Source organism: Procambarus clarkii, chromosome 1, assembly GCF_040958095.1.
Source record: "Procambarus clarkii isolate CNS0578487 chromosome 1, FALCON_Pclarkii_2.0, whole genome shotgun sequence".
Lineage (NCBI taxonomy): Eukaryota > Metazoa > Arthropoda > Malacostraca > Decapoda > Cambaridae > Procambarus > Procambarus clarkii.
In genome coordinates, this window is record NC_091150.1 from 57146098 (window position 1) to 57162941 (window position 16844).

The window sequence follows — 16844 nt, forward strand, 5'->3', positions numbered from 1 at the left end:
TCGATCGCAATAATTTGGGCAGAACCACAACTTAAACTACTTAAGAACTACACCTGCCACTCCCCAACTGACCTGGGGACCAGCGGTGGCTGGGTGTCCCTCTGGGACATGCGAGGTCACCTGTCACACTCAGCTGAGCTCCACTACAACACACTGAAGTTCCCAAATCACCAAATCTTATCACTAACATAAATCACTACACACGCAAGGTCTGGTGAACATTCCCTGAACTTCACAAAACTCCCAAAATCACTAAACCACATCGCCAGAGAATCACTATCTCCTAACCTGAAAAAAACTCGCTAACTCGCGAATATTAAACACCTGTCACGATCTCCCTGATAGCGCCTGAACGGCAAAAGACACGTGGGACTGAACAATGTTAAATGAACACTACCATAAACATTGTTCAACACCGCTGCCAACATTGTAAAGGGGGGGTGGGGGAAATAGCTCTATCTTGTCCATTATACCACCCCCCAGTTAACTAACGAGGCTGGGGGAAACAGCTTTCTCTAGTCCGTTATCCCGTCCTCAGTTAGCTAACTATTCTAGAGCACTCCCAGAGTTCCTAAGGCAACCTCTCTCGTTCAACACCTTGTAACCTAGGTATTTGACTACCTAGGTGCTAAGACTACAAGGCGCCGTAACTTGATCCGCTACCTGAAACTCTAGAGAGAACTCTAGAATACATTTCACTGCCACAAACGTATAAGAGAAAACGAAAGGAAAGAAATGAATAGTGAAGTAATTAGTGAGGGTTTGGGGTGAAAGGCAGAGAGGTGGGAGGAGCGAGGAGGGCCATTAGTTGAAAGTGAGAGTTTAGAGAGGGGTGGAGGGAGAGGAGTAGATAGGTAGAAGTAGAAGAGTAGATAGTAGAAGTAGAAGAGTAGATAGTAGAAGACGAAATGCTGCCACCATCCATTCAAGACCATTTCATACAAGACAAGGAATGGAACTTGTCTGTATCACAATATTCACAAAAGATGTTATCAAGAGGTCATTATTAGTATGTCTCATCTTTATCATGTACTCATTCTAAACCATGAAACCAGTAACCACAGAGGCTTTCTCACCTCAACTCAAAACTCTCTAGGGAACAAAATAAAGTCCATTTAAATAATAAATTCAACAATTATATTTTTCATGATGTATCATACTTTAAGCAATTCGATTAAAATGTTAAAGATTAATACAGTATTCAAAGTGAGTCATCCTCCAAGAATCTGAGAACACCACAACTGACTGCCCCTGATCATCACACAACACTTGTAAAACACGACCAAGTCACCTTAATGTTCAACTCACCAAGTGTGTGCCTATAGCTGGATAGAGGGGGGGGTGTCTATAGTTGACAGAGACTGTCCCGCCCTGCCGGCCGACAGCCACCCTGCTAGGGCCGTCTCCTCTGCTCTGCTGACTGCTGTTCTGTCTGTCTTGTTAATGCTTTCGAATTGATAGCTCTCCGAGTATATATTGGGGAACCTAGTAGCTAACTCCGCCCACAAGTAGATAGCCTCCGGCTCTCTACCAAGCCACTCCTTAAACGTCGGCATGTTTGAAGGCTACCAGGCTCCAATTATAAGATTAGCAGAAGTAAGGTGAAATTCACATGATCTGACCTCAGGTCACTTGGGGTCATTAACTCTTAGAGGTGTGAAACTCAGGCCGACCAAGCTGGCGCCCTCTCAAATTCCTGTCTGTGACTCATGTACTCTATGTATGTATTAAATACAAATAAACCAAACACTTTTACAGTGTTACACGGTCGATGGCAGACATAGAATGCTTCCAACCACACGGGGGTTTCTATAGGCCATTGCTCCCCTTGCCTCTCTAAGGGGGCCAGGTTCTGGCCGTGGTCCCCGGTAGGCCCTAGAACTCCATACACATGACTGATGCCAAAGTCTGACATTAGCATATCAGCCGGTAAAGCTCCGGGGAGCCTCCGGGTCTCACCCAGAAAATGGCGTTTCATTACATTCAACGCTGGTTTTTTCATCTTAAGTGCTGCCTCCTCTCCTTCCTGGTTAGTTCCCTTGTATTCTCCCTGGTTAGTTGCAGGGAGCCACAAAGGGCTTCCTCCAAAAACCCACTGTTGAGTGTAATGAAATGCCAATTTCTGGAGAAGGCCAGGTGGCTCCCTGGCACCCTTCCTCCATCCTGGTTCATTGGATCATCGTAGGTTTGTTCATCTTATTCAGAACTAACGGAGGGTAGCCAGCTGGTGGTGGTAATCAGTGAATCATTTTGAGTGAATCCCTTGTTCTATGTGAATCATTTGCGGAGGTTGTTTGGCAGTTTTGAGGCTTTGTTATCTTTGAAACCTCCAGTTTTCTATAAAAGCTACACACACATTCTGGAGGCTTTTTCTGGAGGAATGGCAGCTTGTCACCTACTCCCTGTGCCTCTTATGAGGGGGGCCAGACTTTGGCTCTGGTTCCTAGTAGGCCAAACAGAACTTATGCAGCTGATGTGACATTTTAGTATGAAGCAATCTCTGGAAGATATTTTCAAGGAACCACAGAGGCTTTTCCAGAAATTGGCATTTCATTACTTTCAATGATGGGTCACTAGAACCTGATCTATTTTTTCCCTACACTGTATAGTACTCTAAAATTTCAGTTTGCTCTGCATATGATTTTTCTAGGAACAGCCCTCATACAGTTACAAAAAGCATTGTTGCACATAAAATTATAGTGTTTGTAGTATTGTACAAAATTATTCATGAATTTTGTCATGTTTTACAGAGGAGAATCTGAAGAAAGTGTATCTGATGCTGTATAATCTGTGGCAGCTTGTTGGCTTTATATATGTCATGTCTGTGATGAGCACACGGTACCTCAGAGACGGGCCAGGTGAGCATACAAATTTACTTTTTACTATTCTTAAAATAATAGTTAATTTAACTTTGTTCGGTTCAAGATTTTTTAAATTTGTCAAACATCTAATTAAGAAATATGTCTTATGGTTTTGTTATTTTTCTGTGGGGAGCCCTGTCAGCTCCCTGAAGTTATCAAACTAATTAACCATTGCACTGCACAGAGTGCCTTAAGGCGCCGAATTGGGGGTGCGCAGTGCGCCATATGACACTTTTAGGCATAGGGAATGATTCCAAATTCCAGTGGGTACACGGGGCTCACATCCTGTGCCTCAGACTCCAGGAAACAGAAGCCATCTTGAGAAAAATCGTCAGCAACCATTCTAGTCGAGTGTGTCTCGGTACTGAGAGAGCGACCAAGACTGTTGCATGCAGGAGCAGCTCACAGCACCACTTAATAATGATGAATAAAATAGGTAACTAATTATTTTGCATTGATAGTTTCATAGATGATCTGACTTTGATAAAGACTATGTACAACATTCAGATATCAGTGAATACAATGCTTGATATGATATTCACAGCATGAGGAAGCACCCAGCCATTGTTTCCTACATCTCAACATCAAGAAACGATTCGTATTTGGGATTTTGTGACAGGAAAATGGTAATAACAGCACTTTTGTAGCTAGTCATAGCAAGATGTGTAGAATATTGGAGGCATTACTGGTGTTGTCTGCTTGAATCATGTGGTAACATGCTGTGTTTAGATTTCATCACTATACCCACCTGAACGCAAGCAGGAGCGGCTCCGCCAGCACCACCCAATACAAGGTGACAGGACACAGTCCCAGACGACGGTCCCGGAACATCCCCGAAGGGAAGTCAAGCCAACCCTATCAAAGACCGAAGAACCCTTTGCAGTGATTGGAAACCCGGAAGGACCGCCAGGAAAACCATACACCGCCCCAGAGATGAAACTCACTCCAGGACTCACCCAGAAAATGGTGTTTCATTAGATTCAACGCTGGTTTTTTAAAATAAGAATGTTTTGTTGATATGGAGAACAGCTCCTAATAACTGGAACTGAAGAATTAAGCAGTAATAGAGAGAGATGCAAGCACCTGTCCAACACTCAAAGAAGAAGAATAGTAGTCAGAAGTGTCCACAAAGTGGATATGCAGTTGGTGCCTTTATATCATTGTTGAGTAATACATTATAACACAAATAATAATGAGTAACTATATTAATATGCTCTATTTTGTTATATATTATATAAATACATTGTCCAACGTTAAGATACGTTACTTTCATCAATGTCCCAAAAAAAATTTTTTAGGGGATTTTTTTTTTTTTTTTTTAAGATTTTAGTTTTTTCTCCTTTGTTTATTATTTGATTTCGTTGTAACCTTTACATCTTGGAGAATGCATGTGTTTCTCTAACTATGTTAAGATAGAATGAAATTGGTCAACAATTAAATTAGTCACAACTCGCAAAACTTGGGACTTTTAATTTTTGGGGGCTGATTTTTTCTCTGAATTCAAACTTTTTTTTGTCTCTTTAGGTTGTTTTGATGATTAGGGACCATATTAGGGATTTTTCACTTATATAATGTATACCCTAAATATATCCCCTAAATCATTATAATTATTATAATTATCCCTATATTTTGTGTTTTTTGGGGTTATTTTTTCTTGACTTCATTTCCACACATATTGACCTACAACTTTCACATATTCAAGTATGAATGCTAAACAATGTTTATTAACCCCTTAACTGCTCGGCTTCCAAATATGACACCACCCAGTGCGCAGGAAATAAATTCTCAGGAAAAAAATTCTTTTTTTGTTCTGAAAGTGTCAAAACCCTTCCCTGAGTATGGGTATAGTAACAGAAGATCAAAATTGTATGTACTTTGGCAGCTATGGGATCCGTAAGGTCACGCGTGACGTCATAATTCCCTGGTCGCCTGTGGCGGACGCCCCCTGGGCCGGTAGGGCGCCCAGGGCAGGTTGCGCGAGTTGCCGCGAATATATTTTTGTTCATTTTTTTGCGCAGTTCCAAATACATTTTTTATTTGTTTATTCGTGCCAATCCTATGTATAACGAACACTTACACTATATTATGGCAGTAGAACATCTGTACTGTCCGAAGACACTGTGTTACGTGCATGACACATATGTACACATATGTTGCACATATTTCCCATGCATCATGCTAATTTATGTATATATACAATCTATTTACACACTATACACTATCACACACTACATACATTCACCATCAACACACTCAGAACTCCGGGAGTGTCAGCTGCCACTTCCTCACTCCTCCAACATCGTGTCTCCCTTACTCCTTCAACATCTTACTCCCCAACATTGCTCCTCCCACCATATTGATATTGTTTTTATTACATTATTTACACATGTTATGTATACCTATCTACATGTTTTATTCACCAGAACTATGCAAGTAAGCCAGTATTGTGTCCAAACTTTACAGTGGCCACCATACACTGCATGAGAAATTACACAACAGCCAGTAGATGACGCTACGATTACGTCACCTCCCTCACCAAAACAGCTCCTCCCAACACATTCCTGTTGCTGTTATTACACTATATACACACATTGTATATACCCATGTACAAATGTGTTCACCATAGCGAACCACTAAGTCTAAATGTACCACTCATCACTAAATATGATGAGCAAAACGAGAGTGGCTGCCACACACACACACAGTGAGGCTACCTCAATTCTCTCCCTCACCACAATTCCTCCTCCCACAATACTACGTACAGTGCTTATTATCACCACAATCCTGCTGTTATCACAATACTGGTCACTAAATCCTGTAAATGAATAATTGACCGCATGTTTATTTTGAAAAAGAACCTAGGAAGTCGTCTGAAGATTCCTAGATGGACGAAATAATGCTGTGGTGCTGTGGCTTGCACTGTGAACATCGTGAACAGCATTGAATTATTGATATTTGAACATTGTACACAGTCATTATCACACTCAGGCTCTTCTGTAAGACTATCATGGCTAAATAATACAAGTTATATATGTATATTTTGACATTATTAGGTGATGCTGTGGTCACAAGCTGAACAGCAGTGCTGTGAGCTCATGCTGTGTGCACCAGCCTTGGTTGCTCACTCAGTACTAAGGCTCTCACACCCGGGAATATGGCCCACGATTTTTTTTTAAAGAATACAAACCCAGGCCAAAGTGCTCGCAAAGTTCCGGGTGAGTGTCTTACCACTGCACAACGGAAACTGCTGTTGTGTTTTAATAAACAATTTAATTTGCAGTACATTCAGTAGTTTTATTCTTGTATAATAAAAAATATTTGTAAATGTTAAAATGTTGTAAATCTATTTCCCCCAGATGATTCTTAGCATTATTCTACATTATTTGGTTCTACAAAATTTGTATGAAATTGGTTTTATCAGTTTTAAAACATCAAGTTTTAACATTAAATTTTATGTAAAACATTAGTTTCAGATAATAACTGATAATAACATATACTGTACTAATAGATTCCATGGAGGGAACATACGAGGCTGTCGGATGGATGATGCACCTTTGTCTAATGACACAGTTCCTTGAAGTGCTTCATCCAATTGTTGGGTACACAAAAGGATCTGTTTTTGAGGCTATAGTTCAGGTATGAATTTGTACTGCAGTAACTATATTTTATTCTATATCTTTAATTTTGTCTTCCTAATTATATGCTAGGTTGGACCACCATGAGATATAAATTACAATGCTTAGCTATGTGGAGATATTTGGAAAAAATATGTAAAATTGTTTTGTCTTATTAAACTTCTTCATATTGGTTTAAGTTCGATTTTTTCATTAGTAAATTTACAAATAAAGTTTTAACATTTAATCCTTGATACATTTAGCTATGGTTAATATGGATGTCATAAATACATTGTATATTAATCCATTTTAGAATTATTAACCCTTAAACTGCTCAGCATAAGGGGGGGCATAATTCAAAAAATATTTGAATTATGTAAAAATTCCTTAAAATGTTAAACAAATCTCCAACTTGTTGGCTTCAGCGTCGTGAAACTTTCATCAATATATTTTCAGAAATTTATTTTAGGCGAATATTTAAAAAAAAAAAAAGTTTTATTGATAAAGAGAATAGCTCATATTAACAAGAACTTATGGATAATGCAATAATAAAAAGATGTGAGCACCTGTCCGATGCACAAAGAAGAATAGTAGTAAAAAGTGTACACAAGGTGGATATGCAGCTGGTGCCTTTGTATCATATGTGAGTAATACATAATAACACAAAAAATTATGAGTAAGTATGGTAATATTCTCTATTTTGTTATATATTATATAAATAAATTGTATAAAGTTATTATCAGTTACTTTCAACAATGTCCAAAAAATATTTTTTTTAGGGGAAATTTTGTTGCTTAGGTTTTGAGTTTTTTTCTACTTTGTTTATTATTTGAATTTGTTATAACCTTTACAACCTGGAAAGTGTATATCCATCCCTAACTATGTAAAGACAGAATTAAATTAGTCAACAAATAAGTCAGTCAAAACTTTCAGAATTTGGGACTTGGAGTATTTTTTCGCTAATTTTTTCACAGATTTCAAACTCTATTTTCCTTGTTTCTTTAGGTTGTTTTGATGATTTGGAACCAGATTAGGGCTTTTCTGAGGGAAGCTCCTACGGCTCTCTGGAGCTTATCGGGCTAATGTATGTAATATTAGACCGGGATATTAGCTATGGAGTTGAGACCTACCAGGGACCATGAGCCAGAACCTGGACCCCTTCAGAGAGGTTTCAGGGAGCAATGGCCCTGGAAAGCCCCCCCCCCCTGTGGTTGAGGGTTTTCCTTATCTGCAATCGACCGGGGTTAGGCACCCAGAAAGGTAGGCATTACAAAACAAATTCCACATGGTAAGAAACTAACAACAAAAACCGAACAGAGAGATAGTACTCCCTACAATCCCAAGGAAACAAGCAAACGTAACAAACTACTGCCACCGTGCAGCCCTCCCCTCCCCAAGAGGGGGAGGGGGGGGCCCCCCCTGGACCTCTGCATAGCACTTTAGTTTGTAAGCTAATGTCAACCGGGACAGACGCTTCTCTGGCCTCAGTTTCCTTGGTGGTGTTTGCCTTCGTGGCGCTCACTGCCGTGTTTTGTGTTTTGTGGCCAGGTGTTCCTCATCAGTTCCAGGGCTGCATACACTTAGGGGCGTCCTTCCCTAAGTGCCCTGTTAGTACTTCCCCTGCGTGACGGTTATCTTCCCTGGGGCATTCAGGAAACATTCCTGTAGAGGTTCATGCTGCTCGGCATTTGCCTCGCCCTTGGTGCCAGCTGGGGCTTGGGGTCCTTGTTTGGCCTTGGGTAGGGACTGGTATTGTGCTGGTTAGGGCGTCAAGGTGTTGCGTGACCTGCTACCTACGCGGCGACCGATACCTGTTGCCTGTGGGGATGGTGTACTTTTGCGGGGGTTTTCTTTTGTTTTTATTTTCATTTGCCTGGGGGGAAATCTACCTAGTGTGGGTATAGTTCCACTGGTAGTGTTTGGTGGCCCTTTGCTAGGCCCCCGTGATTGTACACATCGCAGGGGTTTTCAGTGTTATCCTCTACCCCCTTGTTAGTTTTGGGTTTTAACCGGTTAGCAACACCTTGCCTGGGCTTCCCGTAGTTGTTAGCCTATGGGCCCTGGAAACCCCTGTCGGGGCTCTGTGGACCATTGAATGTGTCTTCCGGGTTCCAGCCCGTCTTGTACAGGATCGTTGGTTGCTGTGCCCTTGTCTCCTGGTGACAGTCTCCACTTTTACCTCCGTCATGTTGCCTGTTGGGTCCCTGACACCTTGACCCGGAGTCTTGCGAGAAATATTCTCTGCATGTTCTCCAGTACTCTCCTGATGTTATTACTGTTCAGAGTACAGGTGGCATCCGTGTTGCAAGCTGGGTTAGGTTGCTGCAACATGCAAGGTTGGTTTCCCACTCGGATGCCCCGGGGCCATCCCATTTTGGTTAGGTGCTGTTCGCCCCTTTCCCTCCCTGTTCTCGGCTCCGGACTGTTTGCGGGTTTCGGGGTCGGGGCAGAGTTTAATTGGGGCCGAGACTCCGGCGGTTTCGGGGGCTGCCCCATTCGGGTTGGGGACGGAGGTTTTCGAGCCTGTTCCTCCTGCCAAGGCTTCTGGGTCTTACCAGTGGCCCTTTCTTGCTGCCTTTCCCATGGACTCTTCCTTTTCTTTAAGGGTGGAGGACTTGGAGGACGGTTCTGCTCCAGGACCTCTGTTGCGGGTTCCCGGGGCTGTGGGGGATGCCTGCTAGCAGTTCTGGGGCTGTTTGCTCCTGCCAGGTTTTCTGCTTCTGGGTGGAGTTTTTCGCCCATCCAGTCTGCTTGCTTCCCACTTTTGCTGGCGTGTTTTCGTATCTTTTGCGTCGGTCACAGCCCCCTGTTCTGGTGGGCATTTTCTTCTGCCGGTTACCCGGCGTGGCCACCAGGGTGACATTGTGGTTTGTTTACGTGCGCCTAGGTGTGTGAGCGAACAAATTTGGTGAGTTTTTTCACCTTTTTCAGAGGGTTTTATTCTCCTGTTGTCATCTATTTGCTTTTCTGGTGTTTTCTGCCCGTCTTCTGTTCCTCTGGGAACGTTTGAGTGTTTATTTTACACCGGGTTTTCCGTTTTGTCTGTTTTGGGTCTGGGCCCTAGGGTTTGGGCTCAGTGTCCCTGTCTGTTATGCTTCCTCCCACACCTTGTCCCTCGGTTTTCGGTCTGTTTTGCCCGTTTCCCTGGGGGTTCTGTCTGGGGGCTGTGCTTTGCCTTTCTGTGGTGTTTCTCCACCAGCAAATGTGGTGGTTTGGGCTTCCCCTGGTTCGATTCCGGGTTCCTTTGGCTTCTTTGGTTTCGTTCCAGAGGTTTCATCCTCTTGGACCTTTATGGGTTCAGGGGGCTTTGTTTCCTCATGTGTGACCCAGTTCTGCCTTCTGGGGTTCCAGGTCTTCCTGGCTTACAGTGTAATGATCTGGGGCTCAGATCATTGGTTCTCCCTTCTCCCCTCTTTTCCCTCTCCTTCTCCCCTCCTTTCCTTCTCCCTCTCCCCTCCTTCCTTCTCCCCTCCCCTTGGCCGTCATTCGTCTCCTCTCCTCTTCCCCCCCCCCCCCTGTCGCCCATTTGTCAGGGTCAAGAGGTTGACCTGAGGGTAGGGTGGTCGTGGATACCTTGGCTTCTCCCACTCAATTCCCCACTCAGATATTTCCCTCTCCACCCCCTCTCATCCCTCTCTGTCCCTCTCAGCAGCGGCCTTCCCCATACCAGGCAGAGTCAAATGTCCCTACTCCTATCTTAGAGGAGACAGGCTTGAACATAAATTATCAGTTTTGTAAACATTGCTCGCAGGTGCCTGGGCTCCATAGACGCGCCTTGTCCCCCTTCTCTGTAGCTGGGGAGAGCTGACTCAATCTTCAGGAATTCATGTAGCTTTCCACGACAGATCAGTGAAGGTGATTGGCCTGAGATAAGGGCCAAGTCCTTATTGGCCCTAGAGTGCCAGACCTCAGGCCTACGTGTTAAATGGTTGGCCATTGCCAAAATAATGGGTGGAGCCTGGGGCTGTAGTAGATGGTGGGAGGAGTAATCCTTCCCAGCAATAGGTTGGAAAAACTAAATTTCATTAGTGTGTCTTGGGAGTGTATTAGGAACAGGGCCGCAAGCCCGTATCCTCGGGGCTGAGGGCAGCCATCAACATCTTGGCCGTGGTGCGGGTATTTAAGGTATAGTGCACTTGAGTTTTGTGTCCTCGGTAAATATCCATTGTGCCTCTAGGAAAATAGAATAGGTGATGTGTTCAAATTGTCTTAATTTACATGTTTCATAAAATAAATGGTATAGCTTGTCCAGTGGTATTCACTTAACTCCCCTTTGATATATTTTGCTACTTTGTCATTTTTAGGTGTTGTATTGGAAGCCCCCAGGTTCTCCTATCAATTAATCGATACTAAAGTTGTCCTTGGTTTTAAATTAGTAACGTAAATTACACAAACTAATTTTCCAAAAGTTATTACTGAAATTCATATTACCCGGAGTCCCATGGTGACTGATTCCTTGCCTTCCTGGGGGATCGGGGATTGTCACATTCAGGTATGGTTGGTCAGGAAGGTGGTGGCAGTGTAAATGTGTTTTGTTATTTTTTTTTTTTTACTAATAACCCTTGTCCTTGGTGTATCTTCCTCATTTAATATTCCTCTTACATACGTGGCAGTCCAGTGAGGGGTCATACTGGACTGTAACAGTGTTAAGCTGGGGTATTGAGTGAAGAGACAGAGATGTACAACAGAGAGCGTATATTACGATCACGAGAGATAACAAGATAACAGGATTAATACTGGGGAACATCGGGTTATTACAATAGAGGCCGCGGTTATTACGACAGAGGGAAGCGGTCGTTACAATGGTAGCAGCGGTGTTTCAATAATTTCTTGACGATTATTGAAGCCTCACGCGTCTGTCCGTTCGGTTATGTTATGTGGTGAGGGTGCAGCCGGGGCCCATGAGATAGAGTCGACGGTAATCCTATGTGGTGCGATTCGCATAGAGTAGGCGATTCTAGGGTCGTGCGGGGCTGGGAAGTTTAATTATATACAGTAAGCGTATGCGCTAATCAGACAGTTTAGCGTGGAGGCCGCCTTGGGTAGTTGGAAAGGGTATTATTTTTCTCGACCCTCTGCAACTACGGACAAGGGTGCTGCGTGGTGGTTTTCGCAGCAACAATTCTAGGTGTCGAATTGTCGGGGCGGGGAAGTATTAGGACGCTAATTATTATCCCCGAGGGCGTGTTAGGCGACCCAATCGCTAGATTTTTACGGTACAGCCATGAAGGTACCAAGAGTCACTGAGGGATGGTGTAGTAGATTCTCTAGCAACGGAATTACGGTGGTGTCGGACAGTTAGATCCGTCGGTTGTTCCGCTATCTAGTCTAACCGTTGACCGCGAAGGACAGGATTATTTGGTACTGTCGGCATCTAGGTGGATGTGGTTACCTAGGCTTGGAGAAGCGACAGGGCGGGCCGGGACGGGACGGTTATAGGTTAAATCGAGATTTCCTTAAGTACTAAATTAAGTTCCCTGTATATTAAGTTCCCTTTCAGGTTAAGTATCCCTTCGTTAGTTAAGTGTTTTCCCTTGTTTACGTAATTCTCGTATATAAGTGTTATTATCTTTCTAAGTATTTGTTTTACATGTTTAAGTCTGGAATTTTTGTTTTCGTATTGTGCAGTATTAATTCTTTGAGAGGATTACTAAAAGATGAGTGGTTTACTGTGTTCAAGTGAAGTGCGGTGTATAAAGTGAAGTCAGTGAAAGAACTGAAATCAGTGAAATCGTGGAAAATTTTTGTGATGACATTTTTCAAGGTCGCTTGGAAAATCTCAATTTCGGAATAAATTCTAGTTTTGTGCCGGGCCATACGATCATCGGGTCGTCAGTGTTAATTCAAGTGTGCGATTAAAGTGATCCGTGTTAGAACTTTGAGAGACCAAAAGTCGAATTTTGGTCATTTAAGCGAATTAGCGTTGGGACTCTGAATTTTCTAGCGATTTTACTCAGCGCCCAGTGTGACAGCGCTCAGTAATTGTTTGCGCTCAACCAAGTGTCTAAGTGTCTCGCGAGTAGTGGATTCAGTTCAAGTGATAAGCGAACTACACGTCGGTATTTAATTTATAATTGTGACAAAAGAAATACTTAGTTAATTAAGAATTAGTGCGGAGACAACTTTCTGAGGATTAGGCTTCATGACAGTGAGCGCACTTTCAATTTTTGTATACTTATCAACGGGTCTAGGTGGTTAGCGAGTGTTACATTCCGTTAAAGTAACAAGTCAACTACGCGCCAGTATTTAAATTATAATTTTGGGAAATTAATTACTAATTTTTACTTAAGGTTCAGCGCGACTCTGTAGCCGTGAGCGTCGCAGTTATCAGTGTATATTTCTCAGTATTCAACAACGCGACCGGCGGTGAATAAGTGTATGCTATGTAAACATCGAGTTCATGCAGTAACGTAAATAATTAATTTAACATTAATTTGGTTTAACTAATAATACTTATAATTATATCCGAGCGCCGTTGTTAGCGTCGGGCGTTACGGAATTAAAAATAATTGTTGGGATATAAACATCACGCCAGTGTTAAATTAACGATAACGTCATTCATTCCTAGTGCGCCTAAGATTTGCAAGAAAAATTTAAGAAATTCAGTTAACGTAAAGTGTTGTAATTATTGTGCGCTGGTGAACTACACTGATTATTTTCGATAAATAAAAACAGAGTGGAAACTAAATTATTTACAGTAAATTCAGTGTAGTCCCTTTCACGTAAATATTACTTGTATAATTTCAGTATATTTTGTTAAAGAATTCGGTAATTATCAATTTTCTCAGATTTATATTGGATTTGCATTTACAGACAAGAAAGTCGTACTGTAATTCTTTTTATATTTGCGTTACTAGTCATCTTCGAGTGTCCAATAAATATAGTGGAAATTAATTACACTTTTTTTCAAGTTTATTCTAGTAGTTTGATCGATTGACAATTAACGTAACCTTTTTATGTAGATTATAAGTGCGCATATATAGTTTGTTCAACATCGTATACAGTGTTTGTTTCACAAGTGATGATTAGTAGTCGATGCCGGCTGCGTATTTCCATCTGTCCGCATATAAATTTTACGAATGGGAGAAGAGGATAATATGACTAAAGAAATTCATTCATTGGTGTAGCGTAGTCAGCGAGACTCTGACACCGACAGCTATCATCGTCTGTCAACGGGCGACGGTCCTCACTGGGGCTCGAGAAATCGATTAGGAAGGGTGGCGATATATGGTACTTCCGGTTGGTCACACGGAACATTTTTATCAAGGATTGAGGTTAGGAAACATTTTGTGGTTTGCTAGAAGTTATTGATGAAACCAAATGGTGTGTTAAAATTTTACCCTGATCCGACGACGGGTCTTGAAGTTACGTCTTGGGGTGAAAATGGTTTTTATCAATGAATGGACAATGTATACAGACGCACCCTCCCCAAGACCCCATCCTTACCCAAGCACCCCTCCCTGCCTACAACCCCCAACCTCAAACCCCCCCTACCTACAACCCTATTCCCCAACCTTACCTGCAGGCCAACCCATGCCCACCCCAATCCCTGGCAGTCCCATACCAACCCCAGCCAAATACCACCCAACCCCTTGTCGACGCGTTATTGGAATTGTGGAAAACTACATTTCCCTCGCAACTCCCACCCTTACAACCCCCTGTTTACAACCCCCCTCCACACCCCATCCCCGGCCTGCCCTCGCCCTCCCTCTTATCCCCCCAACCCCTCCCCCCAACCCCTCCTGTTACCCACCCTACCCCCTCCATTAATCCTACACCTTGCTCCTCACCTCCCCTCCACCGCTCTTCCCCTCCTACCCCCATTCCTAGTGTCGCCTCTACAGAAGTTGCTGGGGAATGTAGCCAGCGGGCTTCTGGGACGCGTAAAATTGGTGATGAAATTTGTTGGAAGTGTCATGGCCGAGGCCATTACAGGTATGTGTGCACGAGCACACGGGTCAAGGATGACCCAGAACAGGTCAGCACGTTGGCTGGCAGACCTACGTTTGAGATGACGGTTGAAGGTGTGAGATTGACAGTTTTTGTGGACACCGGAAGTCAAGCAACTCTCATTAAAAAGTCAGCCTTCAGCACACTTAAAGAGACACGCCTTAAGCGTTGTGGGAAGCATTTAACAGCAGTGAATGGTCAACATATCAATATCTTGGGCCAGGCCACTCTCAATTTTGAAGTGGGTAAGGGGGAAGCTTACCCACACAATTGCACGGTTGTCGAGAATCTTGCATTCCCTGGTCAAATTTTGTTGGGAATGGATTTTCTGGGACGAGTTAACTATTCTTTGTCGGCTCAAGAGGGAGCAAGGAAGTGCAGATTGAAGTTGGGCCATGTAGTGTATCCCATTAAAATGGTAGATCATCCTCCAGTAATTGCTTCCATTAGTAAGAAACAGAAGTACAACTGTCACTACCCAAAGTTGTTGTTTAAGTCTCTTCCAGACACAGAGAAGAAATCATGTGGGTTACATGCCTTGGTGAAACAATGTTGCCCACCACATTCAGTTAAATTCATTAAAGTATCAGTGGGACGTCACATTGCACCAGGTACCACCCTTCAGGTGGCTGGGAGATGTGACAGGTTGTTGATCCCTCATCATTTGATCACAGTGCTTGATAAAGGTGCCCTTATTCCAGTTGTCAATCTCTCGCACAAAACCTATCGTTTCAGGGCAGGTGATAGGGTGTCTCAGGCTACAATTGTAGAAAATACAGGAATTTTTCAGTATCAAAGCCAGGAGGAGATGCCAGCCACCATAGCACAATGTAGTGCACTTAATGTGACAGAAAGTAGTACACAGGGAAAACACAAGACCGAGACAGGGAAAAGTAGTTATACTCAGGAAGTTGATAAGTTAATCTCGGCTCTGGATTTGCAACATGTGCAACAGTCAGATAGGAAACTTTTGAGAGGGATTTTACGTAAATTCCCTAGACTGTTTGCAACAGAAGACGATCAGATCGGGCTTCTGGATAGGATCGAGCATGTTATTCCTACAGGTGACCATCCTCCTTTTTACACCCGTCAATGGAGACTTCCGGAACGGGCGAAGGAAGTAATTAGGGATGAGTGTCAGAAAATGTTGAGACAGGATGTGATAGAGCCTAGTACATCACCATGGTTGTCGCCAGTAGTGCTGGTACGTAAACCGGATGGTAGTTATAGGTTTTGTGTTGACTACCGAAAGATAAACGAAATTACTAAAGGTGATGTGTATCCGTTGCCACGGATACAAGAAATAATAGATCAGTTTGGGGCAGCCAAATACTTTTCCACTCTGGATGCGAAATCTGCGTATTGGGCCATCCCAGTTGCTGAGAAAGATCGAGAAAAGACCGCCTTCTCTGATGGGGTTCATACTTATCAATTCAAGCGGATGCCTTTCGGGTTAAAGACAGCGCCTTCATCATTTCAGAGGGCAATTAATTATATCCTCAGTCCAGTCTTGGGGAGGCACTCGTTAGCGTACCTGGATGATGTGGTTATCTACTCCAGGACGTTTGATGAGCACTTACGAGATTTGACTGAGACGTTGGCATTGTTAGATAAGGCGGGGTTCAAACTTAACGTGAGTAAGTGCACTCTGGCATCTCAGAAGTTTAAGTTTCTGGGATTCCAGGTGAGCACAGACGGTATCCGACCTGACCCAGACTCCTGTCGTGCCATTGCTGACATGCCAACACCTAAGACAGCAAAGGATGTTCGAAGGTTTCTGGGGGCAGCCGGATATTTCCGTCGCCACATTGAGGGTTTTGCAAGTACAACAGCACCATTAACTGAGCTCACTAAGAAAAATGTTAAATTCGTTTGGAAACCTGAGCATGATAACGCTTATGCAAAATTAAAAAGTCAACTCATTACCACCCCAGTCTTGGCAGTACCGGATTTTGATAAGGAGTGGGAAGTACACACTGACGCCAGTGGCATAGCTATTGGTGGGTGCTTAATGCAACGTGATAATGACAATCTTCCTCACCCAGTTGCATATTTCAGCAGGAAGGTTAAGGGTCCGGAGGTCCGCTATTCTGCCACGGATAGGGAAGCTTTGGCTGTGGTAGAAAGTGTCAGGTACTTTGAACCGTATCTTTTCCAACGTCACTTTGTCATTTATACAGATCACAGGGCGTTGACTCATATTTTTAAGAAAAGAACTAAGTGCCCTCGCATGTCACGTTGGTCTCATGAACTAGCTGCTCACTCATTCCAAATACTTTACAAGCCTGGTCCATCACATGTTGTACCAGACACTTTGAGTAGAAACATTGCTACTATTAACGTAAATCTTAATATTGAAAATATTTCCAGTGAGAAAATGCGAGAATTCCAGATGAACGAACCAAGGTGGAAGGAAATT

General features: G+C 43.1%; 1 protein-coding gene across 1 annotated transcript in view; it reads left to right on the forward strand.

Annotated features, from left to right (window-relative positions):
- Hacd2 (3-hydroxyacyl-CoA dehydratase 2) overlaps positions 1-16844 on the forward strand; it is a 175876-nt gene that overhangs the window by 110618 nt on the left and 48414 nt on the right. The window contains exons 5-6 of the mRNA XM_045732646.2: positions 2751-2858; positions 6370-6497. Coding sequence (XP_045588602.1) covers positions 2751-2858; positions 6370-6497 — 236 coding nt within the window. The remainder of the gene's footprint in view (positions 1-2750; positions 2859-6369; positions 6498-16844) is intronic.